Genomic DNA, 18,636 nt, shown 5'->3' with positions numbered 1-18,636 from the left:
ATGAAATGTGAAAGTTCAAAAAGATAAAGAAACTATATAAAATTAGCCGAGTGTTTGTTCACTTACCTTTTAGATAAATCCAGAGTATTTAGATTCTACTAAATACTTTAAAAAACTTGATATAAAGATTTTCTTTCAAAATCTCAATATTTACAATATATTTGAAATTACATGCAACTGTTTAAACTTTTTATAAAAAGTCATGAGTGTAACTTCTAAATATACAGGTGGATAATAGTTTTACAAAACTCTTGAGGATTTTAAAGATTTGTGAGCTGAAGACCTTGTTTTCTTAATGACATGCTCCCTTGATGACGACTTCTAAAGCCTTTTGGTCTTTTCAGGAACTATTCTCCCCTGGCTAGTGACCAAAACCGTTTACCTTCAGGAAGGACTGTAAAAAGGCCTTTGGAATTCCCACATTAAGGATGAAATGCTTGGTTTAACATGCAAGGGCTTCAGTCTATCCTAGCTGATTGCTATTCACCCTGGCCCTGACCACAAATCTACATTCCTGCCACCTCAAATTCCCAGTGTCTCTTGGACAATACCAGGTCCTTTCATACTTTGGTGCCTTTGTTCATTATGTTTCTTGTGCCTGCTGTCATCTCAGTGTCAAAGGCGAGAAACCCAGACATGTAGGAAGATTGACTTTAGAATATTGCAAAAGGAAAACACCCCAGATATGAGGATCAGGTCTCGGCAGAGTGGTTTTGCCTTAGATTTTGCGGAGAATAGAAAAGTTACAGGTGGAGTAATTTTATAGGTGGGATTGGTCTTTGTAATAAAAAGAAGTCAGTCAGATGAAGAAGCAAAGTTTATTTTTTGTCAGTCTAGCTTTGAGGTTACAAAGAGTTTAGCCAATAATTTAGGAGACAAAAATGAGAATTTTGAGGGTAGGTGTTTGGCCTTGTTCTGTATAAATAAGGGAATCATCTGATACACTTATGGGAGTCAGGAGAAGGAAGAGTGTTTTCTAAGTCAAGCTTGAAAATGTGGTTCTTTGTAGTAAGCCCTTTCCTGGAATACAACAGGGTGAGGGGTTTGGAAAACAAAAAGTTGGGAGGATGAACCATCTTTATGTTCTAGGACCACAGAAAAATAGCTTAGGTAAAATCTATATTGTCACCACCTTTGTCTAGCAAACTCTTGGTAAACATTTGAGTCTCAATCACTTCCTTTGTCAAATCATCATAGGCTTTCCAGAAAGCAAACTGAGACAAAGGTTTGCTTGCAGGATGTTCACTGGGAAGTCTCTTTGGAATCAACTGTGGGAAGCAGGCAAGGAAGCAGTTTTGGTTGGAACAGGGTTCAGCAAAGCAAATCTGGCTCACAGACTGTGTATAAGGATGCAGAGTTGTCCTGAATTAGTGCGAGGAGGATAGGCTCGGAGGTGGGGTCTCCTGGCGTCTGTCCATGCTCCAATTCTGGTGTGGGGGTGTTGTGTGCCCTGGTTGGGGTGGTGGCAGCATCCACAATCCAAGCCTTCCTTCACTTCCCCAGGGAAAATTTGCTACTCTCATCTGTTCTCTCCCAGTGCATAGTTTATGATTCTGTTTATTATTTACTTAGTTCTTTAAATGCCAGTACCTCTGACTCAGTTGGGACCTACTCAGAAACAAGAAAAGTATCCTATTTTTTCTTGTGTTTCCTGTGCCTAACACAGGGTTTGTATGAAGAATAGGCTTAATAAATATAACTGAATGAGGGAATATTCTTGCTTTTCCTAAGACTGAAAAATAGAAAATAAGCTGTTCAGCAGATCAGAGAATAATTCATTGGAAAGGTCTTTTCGAATTCATATTTCTTATACGTTAGACCTTATTTTCATGAAATGGATAGAAATGGATTCTTGACACCCAAATACAAGAAAAGTAGGATGTCCAATTTCAATCACATAGTTGGTGCTGGGAGTAATTCCTCCTTTGTTTGCATAAGCAACCCTGCCAGTGTTCCTGACACTTCTTGCCATGTGTGGGAAATAGTATATTTCTGCCAGACTTTCATTTAGCCTCACTTGTCTCTACCTTCAAAATACAAAACCTACCATCTCTTGCCACTTGGGGATAAACCAACTTAATTCACTTTCTCTAGATCTGAATCAGAAAAAAAAAAAAAAAAAAAAACAAAAACAACCCAAAAAACCCTGTTACTTTTAGGACAAGGGATTCCAGAATTCAAAACTCTGTCTCATAAAAAAATATTACTTTTTCATTCTTTTTATTGTTTGGGTCTATAAGAGCAAAGAGCAAAGGTATCAATTTCTCAATAACAATCTCTGTTAAAATTATCATCTCCAAATGGTGGAAAACTTGAAGTTTCGCCATTAAATACTAATAGCTATCATTCTCTATAAGGACACTAATTATATAACATACAATTATTCCTGTTTCCTCAGCATTGCACCTTCAAGATTTTGGAGAACAACGATCATCACTCATGTTACCTATCTAATTCCACAGGTCCTGGTACAGTAGTATTTTCAGAACAATGACTTGTAGAATAAATTGATGAAAACTAAATTAAATATATGTCATAAATCCAATGCTTTATAAACAATGGTTTATATTTTGTTTCACCAACAGTAGATGAATTCATCTTGATTTAGATATTCCCATGTTCTGTAGATCTTTGGAAAGAGTTTAATGTTGGCATCGTGTGAGTCTTCTCCATGGTTGCTTTCCCAAGAGAGGCTAATAAGGGGGGAATGCAGAAGAGGGGAATAGTTTTACTTGGTGGATAACATACATATATTTCTAACTCTGGATTTGATAGATGGCCATGGCAGACGGGTTGGAAGAGAATCTCTTGCATTCTATTGACTCCATAAGATACTTTCTCAACTGTAGTCATTCCAAACACCTTTTGGCTTTAGTGTGCAAGAGACACATTTTAGTAATATGTTTAAAATGTTAACATATATATTTTAAGCTTAGCTATAGGGATTCCCATAATATTTTCTACTGTACGGTAATTACTTTGGAAATGCACTGTATTCCCCAGAATCACATATCTTGGGGTAGTTGTAAATTGACTGTCTAATATCAAGTCTTGCACTGTCTGTTCTTTGTGCCAGAAACTCCAGGGCATCCCGAGAATACATGGGATTGTGTGGAAGGGCACCAAGCGTCTGCAATACCTATTTGAAAAGTGTCAACTCATTTTCTGTTATACTGTCATTTCCCGGAAAAATATCACTAATAATTTTACAGCTAAATTCCTCTGAATGCAACACTCTGCTTAAAGATAAATGGATTTTAACTTTGTGGTTTTGCTTTTTCTGACATACTCATTGAACTATAATAAGTAAAAATTTAAAAGTGAATAGTTCAGCAACTTCTTTCTGCAAATTTTCTTCACCATCAGGAAATAGGTGAGGCAACAAGATAGAAATGAATACTATTGAGGATCAGAACGTGAGAAACCAGAGAAGCAGGTAATTTATGTACTTTGTAAAGCAGTTTTATTAAACAGAAATTTGTTACAATTTTGTGCAAGTCACAGGAAAGTCATGCTATATTTTTGTGGTCAGACTTTCATAACCTTCTGAGCTGGTAAGAAATACACTGACTTTCCAATTTCCTGGTGGGAACTCTATGCCGGGCACGAATCCTGTACTCTTGCTCTCTTCTGAACAATGCCTTAGTGCCAGTTTGGCAGCTACGAAGCCAAACTCACCTTCCAATCATCTAGACGCAAAACCAGAGATAGAGTTCATTGCCAGTTTCACTTTGTTCTTATCACGAGGAGCTCAACCTCAGACACATGAGGGGCACTGCTGCCTTGATGCAGAGCACAGCCTCACCCATTTCTCAGCTCCAGTCTTACTACTGCTCATCTTTCATGATGACATGAGCTGGCAATGAAGCGCAGTGCCTTTTAACCCCGGAGGAGTAAGGGGAGATGGGGGCACTACTGGAGGATATTTCAGTTCATCTTTGGGGGCTTAACGTTTTCATGCTGCTTCTAGATGAGTGAAAGTGTTTTTACTTCTGTTTATTTTCTCTTCACTTTCCTCTTTTTGTGCTTTAGTTGTTTCCTTATGGTTTATTGTTTTTTCATTTATTTCCTTGGTTCTTTTCTTTTGTTTTTGTTTTGTTTTGTTTTAATTAACCCATGTTATCTATTGATTTTATTCCCCATTGCTTTTTATCTGTCCTGTGTTGGAAATCATTCTAATACACTCGATGTGGGTTTTTTTTTAAGTGTGTTCTTGAAAAATGTGTTTTACTTCTGAACATCTATTTTTAATTTATGCAATTGTTATTGTGATAGACATTGTGTCTTACTCTTTGTTATCCAACAGCATGTTTTTAAGATCCACTCCTACTCTTCTATGTACATTTGTTCTGTTATTTCCAGCTGTCCATGGTACTCCTTGGTATGCTGTTACACCTTTACCCTTTAATTCATTGGTGGTGGACTTCTAAATTGCTATGAACTTCCTGCCACCACAAACAATGCTGCAATGAACATCCTTGTACATGTTTCCTTTCAGACGAGTGTAAGAATTTTGGAAGGAAGTACTAAGGAATTGCTAAGTCATAGGTTATGCATATGTTTCATTTGACTAAATAGTGGCAGATTGCTCTTAAAGAACAGCAGCTTTTGCTTAACCTCCCATCAGTGTCACATGAAAATTCCTACACATGCACATGCACACATACACATGTACTTACACACATATATGCACACATGTATGTGTACACAAATGCACATCTTTATCATAACTTACTTAAACTAGTGTCTATTTTTTGCCTTTTTAAATAAGTGTAACATGAAACTAATGGTTGCTTAATTTGCATGTGCTCTTGTCAGAGGCGTTTTGGATTGCCTACTCTGTAAATTACCTATTTACTTTGCCCATTTTTCTGTTAGGATTGCTGTCTTCTTCCAGTTCACTTCTTGTGTCAAACTGTGTGCATGTTATCAGAAGAAAGATAAGATTTACTTCTCTCCATTTTAGGTTCCCACTTAAGGTCTGTATAATTGTGCCATTCATCAACCACATGAAGATAATGTTAAAAGACCTGTTAAAAGTTATGAGCATTAGTGTTAATTTGACTTAGTAGGAGATTGTAGATTATTTCCTTTTTTGATACCATCCACTTGTAAGGAGATTGGCCATGTAAACGGCAATGGAGTTGTTAAGACTTTCTTTGTTAGGACAAATCCCTTCCAATTATTAGAAGGTAAAGGGGAAATAAAATTGTCCTCTAGTCCCACTTCTGTCAGAATGAACAAATAATAAGACTGCTCCATTCCAATGGAGGTGGGAGTGGGTCTTACCAAACATCCTTCCTGAGGTTAGGTGCTGCTTAAGCTCATCGTTTGGGTCCAGCCTCTAATATATACTCTTTTTAATTTTGCTTTGTGGATTTAGGAATCATAGAGAAACTAGAACAAAATGTGACTATAAACTGGACCAGGACTAATGCGTTAATTTGAAAAAAAAGTACACAAATTCTTAGGGCCTCATTTCAATTTCCCAATCAAGGAATGAAAAAATAAAGCTGTATGATGGTTGTCTTAGTCAACACCAAAACCAAAACAATAAAGAAACTATGAAGTTCTTCAAACTATTTCCAAGCTTTTTAAGGGCTTGAAGAAGACTTGAACATGAGTTTTTCAAGACAAGGATGGAATCAACTGTAAAGAAATATTCAAAGAAAAGGAGAATTCTTTATAGAAAGTAAAACATATAATGGCTAATGAAAATATATTAACACAGTAGATGTATACTGTCACCTAATTGTCTTGACATATACTGTATAACGGATTTTTGAGCACATGTGTTGTATTTCTACATCAGAATTAAAAAGCTTTTGTATGTGGATAGAAATCTTAATTCTCTGTAGCTATACACAGACTTCTTATGTAAAATGGTAACTTGACAGCCTACATTTGACTTTCCCAAAATGCGTTGTGTGGAACATTAGTAAGTTTTACTTGAAAGAGGGTCCCATGCACAAACATATTTGTTCAGCAAATACTTATTCCCTCTCATGTGCTGGGCATTATTTAGGTTCCAAGGATATTCAGTGAGCAAGAAAAACAAGGTTGTTGCCTTTATGGGGTTTGTATTCCAGGATAGAAGGTCAGAATTTTTAAAAGTTCAAATGATGGTGAGTGCTATGAAGGAAATAACAGTTGGCGATGTGGTGGGTATTGTAACAGGTTGTATGGTGACAGATGGTAGCTGTGCTTGTGGTGAGCATAGCATGATGCAAAGACTTGTTGAATCACTTTGTTGTACACCTGAACCTAAAGTAACATTGTGTGTTAACTGTACTTCAATTAAGAAAAGAAAGAAACAAAGAGTGTTTGAGCTGAGACTTGAAGGCTGAAGAGTAACTGGTAATGAGAAGAGCTGAAGAGTGTAAGTTTTCAGGGAGAGGAAACTTTAAAAGTATAAAGGCCCTCATGCCAGTAAGGAAAAGGCATAAAAGAAAGTCTAAGTGGATTTAAGAGTAGTCAGGGTTGGTGGTTGATCAGTTTGAGTGTGAGGCTTAGGCCAGAGGCCCTAAGACCCTATAAGCCAATATACTTAAGATTAGATTTTAAGAACATTAAACATGTTGGCATGCTTCAGTAAGCAGATGGTTAAAAAATTTTTTAAGCTTATTTTGGCTACTTTGTTGAAATGGTTTTGAGAAACTAAAAGTGGAAGCAGTGACATCAATTAGGAGGACATTGCAGTGCTCTTTGGTGAAAGGATGTGCCCTGGACTGGAGCGATGGCAACAGTGATGGAGGGAGGTGGGCAGATATTCTTTTGGAGGTCAAACTCACAGACCTTACAGATAGATTAGATGTGAGTGGTGAGGAGAAAAGGGAAGAATCACAGATGACTTCCAGGTAACGCTCAACTAAATTATTTTTTTTAAGTAATATACTGTCTCAAAGCCTTTAATGTGCTAATGTACTTTGAGAATCCAAGTAGGAGCACATATAGCATTTTGAACTTGTTTGTCCATGGAATGGACATTAAACATTAGGACATCTTTTGTGCTTACATTCTCAAATTAGCATTCACCTCTTAATGCTTTAGAAATTAAAATGTTTAGTGGAAAAAGTATCCATTTAAAGGGAATGGTAGTAGGATTGTTGAATCATTGCCTGAAACTAATATAATACTCTATGTTAATTATACTAGAATTGAAAAAAATAAAAGAATAAAATGTAATAAGATAAATAACAAGAAAAAAATGAAAACAAAAGAAAAAGGTAAAAGAAACTGTAGTAGATTTAATTTTTTCCTTTAATGCAGTTATCCATCTAACTCTTCATTTCATATTCAACAAATATCTACCAAACACTCATTATGCTCCAGACTCAGTAATGGGATCACCAAAGTAAATAAGATAGAATCCTTTTCCTCAGAGCATATTTATAAAAAATTATTTTTGAAAATTAATTTAAAAGGAGAAATTGATTAATAAGAAGTTAAAAGGGAAGCAGAGTTAGTTATATTGAAAATATTTTGAAAAGAATTTTGGGAGTGAGCTAAATAAATTTGTGGTAGCATAAGGGAGGCTCCTGGGATTCCTATCCCTTAGGAGGAAGCTGCAACTCATGTATGAGTGGGTTGGTAGCAATGTCAGATTGTTCTACTAGGTCTTGAAGTGTTTGATGTGAGGTGTTCTCAGGTAAAACAAACACAGTGAATGTTGGCAAGTGGGTTACAAGTGTATCTTGGCCCAACCTAAGTAAGTTAATGCAGGTTAACTCAAAATTTCCATAAATTCTTCATAAATAGATGTGTGCTGGGAGTCAATTCAGTTCCAAAAAAAGTACTGAATGGTACCACATAATCATAAAAAGCCACTGTCACCAAATTTTCCTTTTCTATTTCTTGAGGTCTAGCCGTTAGAGATCAGGTTACTCCTACTCCTCAAGTATTTCTAGAAATCTGAACAGATCAGTCTGACATATGATCACCAGTGGAGACATAGCTGATTTAATTCCAGAAAAACACTATAAGCCCTTCTTAAACTTTAGGTATTTGTTATGCTCTGATAATAACTTTGCAAAAGAACCCTGATTTTCCTTTATGTTTTATAAATCCTATATTTTTTAAAAATCCACAAGATTTTGAGCTGTTGATTGAAGATTGTTGATCCAAAGATGAGGTGGCGAAAGAAGTCCTGAAGTGAACATGAGAGATACTCATTAAAAAACATTACGATACTGTTCGGGTATCTCTGGTAAAAACACATATAATGCTTATGGAATTTTCTCTTTCTTCCATCTCAGGCTTTGACTGTCTCTGAACTGAGGGCTGCATTTGCATGCTATTAGGGTCACAGATCACATTCCTAAGGAATGAAAAAATAAATCTGTCCAATTAGTAAATCCTATTCAGACAATAAATTCTTTTTTATTTGTATGAGTTTGGAACATGAACATGGTGCTTGCAGAGTGAGGGCACTTTACATATTCTAAAATGAGAATAAAAAGTGACTAGGGAGATAAGAAGAGTATGATAAGCATTATATTTATGCAATAAAGTTAATTCAGGAAAGCTGTTGCATTTATAACCTGGTTGTTCTTTTCAAGGCAGTTAAAATGGACTAAAATATTCAGAAAAATTACTTGAAATCCTTCCAAACACATCTTTTATGTAGCTCTATAAAATATATTTATTTATTTAAACTAATGGCATTTCTAAATGAACAAAAGGACAAAATATACTTAGTAAATGCCAGATGTTCATCTTATTAAAATAAAAGCCCTATAAAGTGTCAGAAATCACATTCAGATAAATGAATGTGTGTCCGGTATCCTTCATCTAAATCTATCTTCTTTCCTTCCCTGTTCTACTATTGGTTTTAGGAGGCTGATATACATGGTCCATATTAACAGAGTCCCTTGTCCTCTGGCTTTTGATCAGTTTTGACAATGGGGAGCTCTGACAGAAGCTGGAGGTAAAAAAAAAAAAAAAAGGAGGGCACTTATACCCTTCTTCCCTTCTTGAGGGGTCTCTTCCTGAGATGTCTCTTTCTTAGAGGCCTCCTCACTCTGGCAATGTCCCTTCACAGATGGTTACAGCCCTCCTTCTTGTGGCTCATTATATTGACCCTTCCCTCCAGGTTAGTGGGCATTTCCTAACTTTCCCCTAAATATGTGAATGGCTTTATTTATTTTATTTTTAAAAAGATTTTCTTTATTTATTCATGAGAGACACAGAGTGAGAATCAGAGATATAGGCAGAGGGAGAAGCAGGCTCCCCATGGGGACTCTGTGGCAGAACTCAATCCTAGGACTCCAGGATCATGACCTGACCTGAAGGCAGATGCTCAACCGCTGAGCCACCCAGGGGTCCCTGTGAATGGCTTTAATGTTATTTTGCTTTCCTCTATATTCCCTTATCTGTGTGGACAATCCCTTCACCATATTTTCTTTGAACAATCCAGTTTGTATTTGTCATCTGTTTTTTGTTGGGGCACGCACTGGTTAAATTTGTAAAGCAAATCTAGTCCCTGGGGCCTCCTTAAGGTATCTGTGTCCACATGGCATATGGCATATAATATAACATCAATAATGAATTATCAGGGAAACATAGTATGGGAATTGTATTCTTATCATGTGCCAGACACTATGAAAGATCTTTCAAATGCAAAACTATACTTCCAACTCAAAGGCTTTTATAAATTACAGTTTCTAAAAGGTGGAGAGTTTGGTGGGATTGATGCTCTTTCTTTTCTTGAACATTTATTTTTTCGCCAATCATTTATTGCCCACACAGTAGGTGTAAAACATAATGCTAAGGATGCATTCAACTTTCACTTAGCAAATGGAACAACTATCAAAGAAGTCATGTATTTTATTTATTATTTTATTTATTTTGTGACATTATTTGATGTCACAAAAGTAATAATTGGTAAAATCAAGACTTAGATATTCTGATTCAAAGTTTCATAGATTTCTACTGCACTGTATATAAAAGAAACAAAAATCTCTCCTTTTAGTCTATTAAGAAAAGCAGAACAAACACATCTGATATTAAATTTAGAGTAGACAAGTACCAAGGCAGAATTAGATAAAATGTGTTCACATTTAGGAAATGTAGCGACTACTTCTGGTGAAGCTTCTAAGAGAGGGTTCTTGGAAGAAGTGGTTAAGTCCAGCTTAGCCATACAAGGTCCATGGAAGAGAAAGGGGCACTTAGATCATGAGAACCTTGGAACCCTAAGCCAGAAAATGAAATATATCCCCTAGTTAATAGGTATCTTTTAATGGTGTTTGATGAATATTGTAAGTAACAACTGTGAGTAATCAGTTGAGGTTTATGAAAATTAATTTGGCAGAACTTCATAGAATAGATTGGAGATAAAAAAAAAGAAAAGAAAAGAAGGCAAACCTATTAGAAAACTTGATAAGTGTGAAATAAGAGAGATTATGGATTGAGAGAGGGAATAAATAAGAAAAGTACTTTCAGGGATGGACATAAAAAGATTCAATGACTAATTAAATTTTAGGAAATAGTAAAGAAGTTAAGAATGCCTGAAATTTTGACCTTGAGTTATTGGCAAGATAGTGCTGCTGAGAGCAGGAAAAAGAGAGGAGCAGGAAAGAAACAATGATTTGTTTCTTGAAGGAGAGAGGAGCAGGAAAGAGAGAGGAGAGGAAAGAAACAATGATTTTGACACTATAAGGTAGGACTTGTAGATAAAATTGGAAATGAAGCCCAAAGTCAGGTTGATTAGAGTTATCTGTATTATTATTTAGTAGATGCCTTGTTTTCATTTATAGAGCATAGGCAAACTGGGATTGGATGGATGTGGGATGGGAAGGGCAGAGGGAATGGACCGAGGAGAAACATAGAGGAGAAACAGTGCCAACATGGGATATTCTTGGAGGTCAAAGTAAAACTGGGAGATATGTTTATGCAAAGCCATTCTGGCAGAGTGTGGTCAAGGTTGGCTTTCACAATAAATGCAGTGCTTAGTGACAAAAATGAGCAACGAGTTTTGAAGCCAAGAGGGAAGGGAAAAAAAGATCCATATGCTATTAAAAACACTGTTTGGAAGAACTACTTAGTAATAGGCCATGGATTGTGAGTACTGGAGTTTTCTCCAGTCCTGTTGTACTTGATGAATATTGTGATACATATTGTGAAGAATGGGCTGGTTGCTCAAGATCTTATTGATTGAAGGTGATAATGTGAAAAGAAGAGAATGGAAAACTAAAGTCTGGAGAATTGCTTGTGTTTGTGGGGTACAGTAGAAGAGGAGAAATGAAAGGAATTAGAGGAGGGGGAGACTAAAATGCAAGTACAACTGAGGAATTAAATGTTTTTCTGGATGAAGAAATAGTCATGCTCCCATGGTGATAACTGACAAGAGGCAATTGGAATAAACAATTATGATATTGAAAACTTTTGAGAATGGCTTTTTCTTAGACTATTAGCCTGGCAGCCAGAAAGTGCAGAGTTAGGGCAGCATGATATGGTATAAAGAGCAGGAGTTTTGAAGTGTGACAGACCTGATTTGGAATCCCAGTTCTGTCCCTTACCAGCTGTGTCAATTTGGCAAAGCTACTTAAGAACATTCTTAGTTTTCTAAGCTGTAAAAAATAATTCCCACTTGTATGATTCTTATAAGGAATCAATGAGGCAGATGAAATTGCCGGTAGAATGCCTAGAGCATAGCAATCTCTTAATTAAATCCATTCCTTAAGTGGTAAGGATGCAGAAAAAAAGAGTAGGATAATCTTTTGACAAGTTTCATTGTGAAGGGATCTGAGAAACTTTTAGGGAAAATTTTTTAGGCTAGTTGGAACTGAGTCTGCTTGCTGGTGGAAGAGAGGAGCCATGATGGGATGGGGAGATTGAGGAACTAAGAACCAAAAAGGTAGCTCAAGAATTAAGAGCCTGGATAACCAAAGATCAAGGATTTAGGATCACATCTACAGGAGAAGAGTTAGTCTTAGGAAGGAATGTATAGGGATGCCTGGGTGGCTCAGCGGTTAAGCCTCTGCCTTCAGCTCAGGGTGTGATCCTGGAGTCCTGGGATTGGGTCCCACATCGGGTCCCACATTGGGCTCCCTGCATGGAGCCTGCTTCTCCCTCTGTCTGTGTCCCTGCCTCTCTCTCTCTCTGTGTCTCTCATGAATAAATAAATGAAATCTTTAAAAAAAAGAAAGGAATGTACACTCTGGAAACTACTTGGAAGGAGAAGAAAATAAGTATATTTTTAAGAGTAGAGAAAGGAAGCTGTATAAGCTCTTTTTGAAACCACATGTCTTCTTAGTAAAGGGACAGAGCCATCTAGTAAGCAGAGGAATGATGGAGAAGCAGAGCTTAAGCAGAATAGAGAAATTCAAAAGCATGTCAAGAAGGCTATAGGGATTAATAGAAAAGACTAAGTTGACTGCTTATCAGAAGGGAGGCTAGAGACTGATGTGGAGTTGAGATAGTTTTCACTAGAATATAGGAAGTAGTAGACTAAGAACCCATTCCTTAACAATGGTACGATAGCATAAGAAACTGCTGAAATTATCCAAGTAAAAGGGTCAGGATCTGAGATGTGTCATGATGAGGAGTTTGAAGAGAAGGTGAGATAAATAAAAAATTGGTTGGGTGGCAGTGACCTGAGAGTACTTTCCTTTCCTTTTTTTCTTTTAATTAAAGATTTTATTTATTTGAGAGAAGAGAGAGGGAAAGAGCACAAGGGGTTGGGCAGGAGGAGAGGGAGAAGCAGGCTGAGCAGGGAGTCCGACTCAGGGCTCCATCCCAGGACCCCAAGGTCATGACCTGAGCCAAAGGCAGACACTTGACTGAGTCACCCAAGCACCTGAAAGTACTTTTCATATTGATCCACTAAACTCTAATCAACTATGGGACCTTCATAAATATGCAGCACCCAGAAGGAACTCTATTTGATTACTGAAGATCTGAATGATAAGTAGAAAGGAGTTGCTGGGTTTTGTATACTGTGATCAAAGTCCCAACAAAAAAATAAAACTGAAGTCTGCTTTAGTCTCAATGCATGCCTAAGTCTAGGGCACGTCCCAGAATAGCAGGGACTCAGTCTGATGGGGTGGGGAGGTTGGGGGGGTGGTTGGGGTGGATTTGAAGGATCAGTGCCCCTCCTGAATCTCTGTTTGAATAGAACATGATGTAGCCAATATATCCATTGGGTAGCTCTCTGGACCAGACCCCTAAGAGGAAGGGCACAAAGATCTTTGACAGAGGATCATGTAAAATTGAAAGATACATGACTTTTAAAGAATTTGATTTTCTTTTTTTTTATAATTTGATTTTCTTAAACTTGTTGGAGACGAGCAAAAGTTTTCATCAGAGTCGTAGGCAGCCAATGGCAGCTTCAGAATGCAATCACTTGCCTTAGAAGGAAGGGTCAAACATCAGCTTGGGGGAAGTCTGCAAAGGAATATTCAGTTCCTAAAGGGACAGCAAGAATTGATGTCTTACAAAATCTTAAGGCCAACTAAACTTAGCATGTTTCATGTTTTTGTTACCCTTATTCATTTGTTTATTCATTCATTCATTCATTGAGTGACTACCAAATAACAGTCAGTAATGGGCCAGACCCTTGAGATAGACAAGGTCCCCATTCTTAAGGAGCTTATATTCCAGTTGGGAGGGATGGGGAGGAGAAAACACTGGAATATTAAAAAATGATGCATTGAGTCCTCAGGATCTGAAGCATTTTTTGTCTATGTGTGTATATGCCTGGTCATGTGTGTGTATATATGTATACTGCTAGAGAGTAGGTTTAAGTATAGGGTTTAAGTATAGGTTTTAGTATATTTGTGTGTTTGTGTGTGTGTATACATGTGTGATAAAGGTACAGAGAGGAGTAGTAGTAAATTTTTCTGGCTATGCCAGCTCCACACAAAGAAAATCACTACCAAATAAAATCAGTGTAGGGCAGTTTTTGGTATAATATACCATAAGTTAGTGAACACCTTTTTAATTCATTTATATTCTTTTAAGGTCTGTTGCCTATCAAAGAAAACATTTGATGTGAGCTAGATATTCTCTTATGATGGGATTATAAATTGTTAAATTTTTCTGGAAAGCAACTTGGCAATATGTATTGAAATCATTAATATGTTCATATCTTTTCAATATGCAATTTTAGAGAATTTATCTTAAGGGACATAATCCACAACGTGGCATAGCTTTATGCATAGAAATGTTCACAATGGCCCAATTAATAACATATATAAAATGCTAAAAATTTAAATTATGTATGAATAGAGAAATAGTTGTCTTGTTATGGTGCATGAACAGTATGAATATCATGTAAATAATTAAAATTATGTGCTCAAGGAATTTTAATGACATGGGACTATATTTATGATATAGGACATTATAGAAAAAGAACTGGATAAAATTTTTTATATGTCATAAATTCTTAATATTTAAAACAATTCTGTAAAATTAAATGGGGGGGGGGCGGAGGAAAGGCCAAAATGCTTTATACCGCAAGCATTTTTTATGATTTATACATGTGACTTTTTATATCAAGACATACAAATAAATATTATTTTAAAAACCCCATGTTTCAGGGGGAGCTAAATGCTTCTGTGATTGTTCCATAAACCATTAAGTCCTATTCTGGAATGTTCTGGCAAATCAACACTTACATATATAACCATAATATCAATTTAAATTTTTGCTAAATAATCTGTCAGATAGGTATATTTTAGTACAATGAGAGCAATTGTCTTTGCTACTTTTCTTTAGAAAGGTTTTCCTTAACTTTTATAACAGATGAAGGTATGTCGTTAGTCTGTGCATGGTGAATCCAGTAAAGTAGCAGACATGACCTTCATTTGACAGTAGTTTTATAAGGAATGATTTTAATTAAGTAAATAGAAAGCATAAGATATGTCACTTTATAACTGGACCAATATTTCTTAGAATTTGGTCCTGGGATCCCTTGCAACAGAGTAATCTCTGATAATTGCCTAAAATAGAGATTTCTGAACCTACAAAATCCGAATCTGAAGATGGGTACTGGGAAGTTGTATTTTTAAAGATATGTTCTAGGTAATTCTCCTGAGATTCTCCAAGAACCACCAGTTGAGGTAGAAAGGTTTGAGATTTAGGAATTCCAATATTGTCTGCTCCAATGTTTCTAAGGCAGAATAAGATATTTTCTCAACAGCATGGATCCAAAATACAGAGTATTTTGCCTACCAGTAATCAGAATAAGGGGATGGGGCCTATCTACTGCTCTATCGCAATCTTATTGGAGAGGTTTAGATTTGGAATTTGAGACCAGAGGCAAGTGGTCAGTAACCTTGCTAGGAATAGTGATAAGGTAAGTGAATAGTAGTCTTGGCTAGAAAACAGCAGTCCACCCATTTCAGTTCCTATGGAAGTGTCTTTTGGGTGAAATACTTGCCTAAATCACTGTAGAGTTCACAATTCTTAATGAAACAAGCCTCCATGGAGAGCAGTCCTACTCTAGAGGTTAAAAGCAGAGTCAGACACACTTGTCACTTACTATGTGCCTAGATGAATTAAACAACTTGAAATCTTAGATTTTTTTTCTCACACAAAATGAAGTTACTACTAGTGCCAGCCTAATCATGAAAAATTATGTGCAAATCACTTAGCACAGGGCCTGGCATGAAATAAACACTCATAAATGTTTATAGTGATGATTTCACAAGATCCTGACTATATAAGCTTGAGAGGTCAGGCTTTTTGAGTTGATTTTTCAAAGACCATGTTAGTTATCAGAAAAGCCCAGAGATTTGAATAATTGCAATTCTTGGAGGACAGGGAAAGGTATGATGGCAGTGGATTCAAGTTTACTAATAGTTCTTCATCTGAGGTAGATTTTTGATATCTTTTGGTTTCATGGAAAATCCAACACTAACATCACTTGGTGAAATCCACTATCTCTGGGTTGGGGTAGGACTCAATTGAATTATATGAAGTATCACTTGCAGAGTGACTTTCATCTGCATACCTTCTCCAGGTACAATGAAAGTCAAAGGTCCTTCCTACAAACACACACACACACACACACACACCCCACATACATACCCTAGCCACCTTTATAATACTTCTGAGTGCCACATTCTATCAAGTTGTTTTAGGTTCTAATAAACATCTCTGGCTTTATGATGGTTACTACCATGAAACACATTTAAATCATCCTTTTCTTCCCTTATTGGTTAATATTCCCTGAGTAAAATTATTTGTTACACCTTTCCCTAATTTAAATTTGCATTTGTCATATGATAGGCATCTCCAGTGGCTTTTCAACTTTAGGAAAATCCCAACACCCCTCCCAGAAACACAACTACATCAGGTCAAGACAATTACCAGGAGCAATCCTTTATATTATCCAGTTGCATAACACACTTCTTGAATAAATGACATATCCTAATTTAGGATACATCACCAGATTCAAGTCAGAGAGTATCCTTTGCCAGTCAATAAGAGTGCGGGTCACTGGAAGATCTCTTCGTAGAATTTTTCTCAGGGCTTCGTTCGATAACTCCTGTAATTCTTCTAAGACTGCAGCTTGAAATATATTCTCTTGCTCTTCCACAAGCCTTGCAAAATTTAAAGCCAGTTGAGCTTGGTTAACTACTTCCAAGCTTTCTTTCAGGTCCTTGGAGATTTCAATATGAAGGTTGACAGCCCTGAAGAAATGAGCTTGCACAAAAATTCTTCCTGTTACTTGGGTTAGAAATGGATTTATTTGGAAAATCCACTTAGATTTCCAAAGGCCATTCCAGCAATCTCTTGTTTCATAGCTGTGATCCTCAATGCAGGCTATCAAGAACTCCTTATTTTTCACCGATTTTCTCAGCACGTTGCAATTTCCTGTTGGATAGTGGTCATTCACATACAGTTTTAAGGCGCACAGAACAACATTTCTCAGGTATTCTGTCTCATTCCGAATGATACCGTGACTTTGGATGTCTCTTAGCTGGTTTTGAAGCAGGTCGAATTTGAAAGAAAGTTTGCTTTGATAGTCAAAAAATCGGTAGTCACCCACTACGTTGTGGTGAGATAAGAGTACTGGATTTCCATCGATGCAGAGTGGTACAGAGTATTTTTGGCAGTGTTGGTGGCCTGCACACTCACCTTGATGGTGCATGAGTTTTTCATCACGGATAAGCAGACAGAGATCATCAAAAGCATTTACAAATTCCCCTGGAGGAGCTTGTATTAACAGTCTGCGAATTACTCTTTCTTTCTCTTTCCTACTCAGAACACTAAGTGACATGTTTGGTTGCAGCAGAAGCAAGGCTTCTGAAATTAAGAGTGTTCAAAGGATGAGAAAACATTCCATGAGACACCTTTCCCATCAAGGTGTTAAACATTCAAGCTTAAGATTACTATGTCTAACCATGAAAACAGGCTGTCTGGCAAGCTCTGAGTCTCCTGATGAAGTCATAAAGAAGCTTGCTCTATGAAGCATGGAACTTTCGATGATATCACAATGGGTGCTCAGATCCAAAGAAAAACATGACAGTCACCTGACAGCGTGGTACCCAGCCAACAGCTATACATATTTTGAAGATTTTAAGAACTTAACCTCCTGAACAGCTTTCTTCAAAAGTGGTGTGTCTCTGTGTGCATTATATGTTGCCAGGGATCTATAGAAGCAGCCCAGAGTTTCTAGAAACTGTTTGGCAGCCCTTTCACCGTGGGGAACACAGTGGCATTGATTTATTCTCAGGCCCTCAGGGTAGTTGCCCCAAACCCACTGGAAGCACATTATGTTGAAAAATTTCGGCGGGAGGTGAGTCAACAAAATAGTAAAAATAAAACAAGATATGATGGCAGTTGATAGACAAATTCCAAAGAGCAGAGGATGGTGCATTTATAAACATGGAGGGTTTGAAGATGGGCAAAATGTAACAAGAAGCTAGAGATGTTCAAGGGCAGTGAAGTGCAGGGACCAGCCTTGCGTATGGTTTCTGTGGGATTGAAGTGTGAGCGATCTCCAAAGAACACAGTCACAAACCACTCTGTATTTTCTGCTTTCTCTCTAGAAAAAGGGCAGAGGCAACAGCTGATGAATATAAAGAAATTCCTTTACAACAAAAGGGCAGATTTAACTATATTTGGAACCCATGACAACACGTAATGGGGAGAGACTTCTAAGCAAGGAGAAACGGAGCAGGTCATGAAAACATGGAGAACAAATATCCACTCAGAAGTCCTTTCTCTTCCTCTTTCCTCTTCTTTTTATTGATTTATCCCCTTTGCTTGATTCCCCTCTCATTCTTTTTGAAGAGTTCTGAAGTTAAGCCTCTCTCATTTAAGTATAAACTGCTTCCTTCCATCCATCCTAAGCTTTTCTAAGCTTCCTGTGTTTTTCTTATAAGAACATGAGCTTTGCCATATTAAATCATAGCCATTATATTTAAGGGCTTTTTGTTTTAACGATCTGAATTTGAGTGGGATTTTGAACATTCTTTACCTATACCTTTCATGATTTTATAAACTGTCATATCAATTCTCAACTGTAGTTTTTCAAATTGAAGTGTCCTAATTTTTATAGTTTATCTGTATACAAGAAGTAAGCTCGCTTATTTCAGTTTTCACTTCATACCAAACATACACTCAGCATGGCATTTTTAACCATTTTTGATGGTACTTAAAATGTTGCACTTTTTTTTTGGCATGTGC

General features: G+C 36.8%; 2 protein-coding genes across 7 annotated transcripts in view; one reads left to right on the top strand and one right to left on the bottom strand.

Moving 5' to 3' along the window:
- Window positions 1-3,446: 3,446 nt before the first annotated feature.
- Window positions 3,447-17,396, bottom strand: CAPZA3 (capping actin protein of muscle Z-line subunit alpha 3). Its single transcript, XM_038576945.1, has 2 exons — window positions 16,312-17,396; window positions 3,447-3,689 (listed from the first exon to the last, which is right to left on the bottom strand). Exon 1 carries the CDS (start codon window positions 17,222-17,224, stop codon window positions 16,325-16,327), a length of 900 nt encoding a protein of 299 aa, XP_038432873.1. The 5' UTR covers window positions 17,225-17,396; the 3' UTR covers window positions 3,447-3,689; window positions 16,312-16,324.
- Window positions 17,397-17,423: 27 nt separating this feature from the next.
- Window positions 17,424-18,636, top strand: part of PLCZ1 (phospholipase C zeta 1) — an 82,814-nt gene continuing 81,601 nt past the window's right edge. For 5 of the 6 annotated variants that reach the window (XR_005379906.1, XM_038576941.1, XM_038576940.1 and 2 more), the window contains exons 1-2: window positions 17,424-17,562; window positions 17,997-18,149. Coding sequence is in view for 5 of the 6 variants with exons in the window: in XM_038576941.1 (XP_038432869.1) it covers window positions 18,139-18,149 (11 nt within the window). In the remaining variant the exon portion in view is untranslated. The other variant, XM_038576938.1, reaches the window with a different exon arrangement.

This window comes from Canis lupus, chromosome 27 (assembly GCF_011100685.1).
Source record: "Canis lupus familiaris isolate Mischka breed German Shepherd chromosome 27, alternate assembly UU_Cfam_GSD_1.0, whole genome shotgun sequence".
Taxonomy (NCBI): domain Eukaryota; kingdom Metazoa; phylum Chordata; class Mammalia; order Carnivora; family Canidae; genus Canis; species Canis lupus.
The sequence above is the reverse complement of the archived record's forward strand: the minus strand, read 5'-3'. Positions and strand labels throughout refer to the sequence as shown.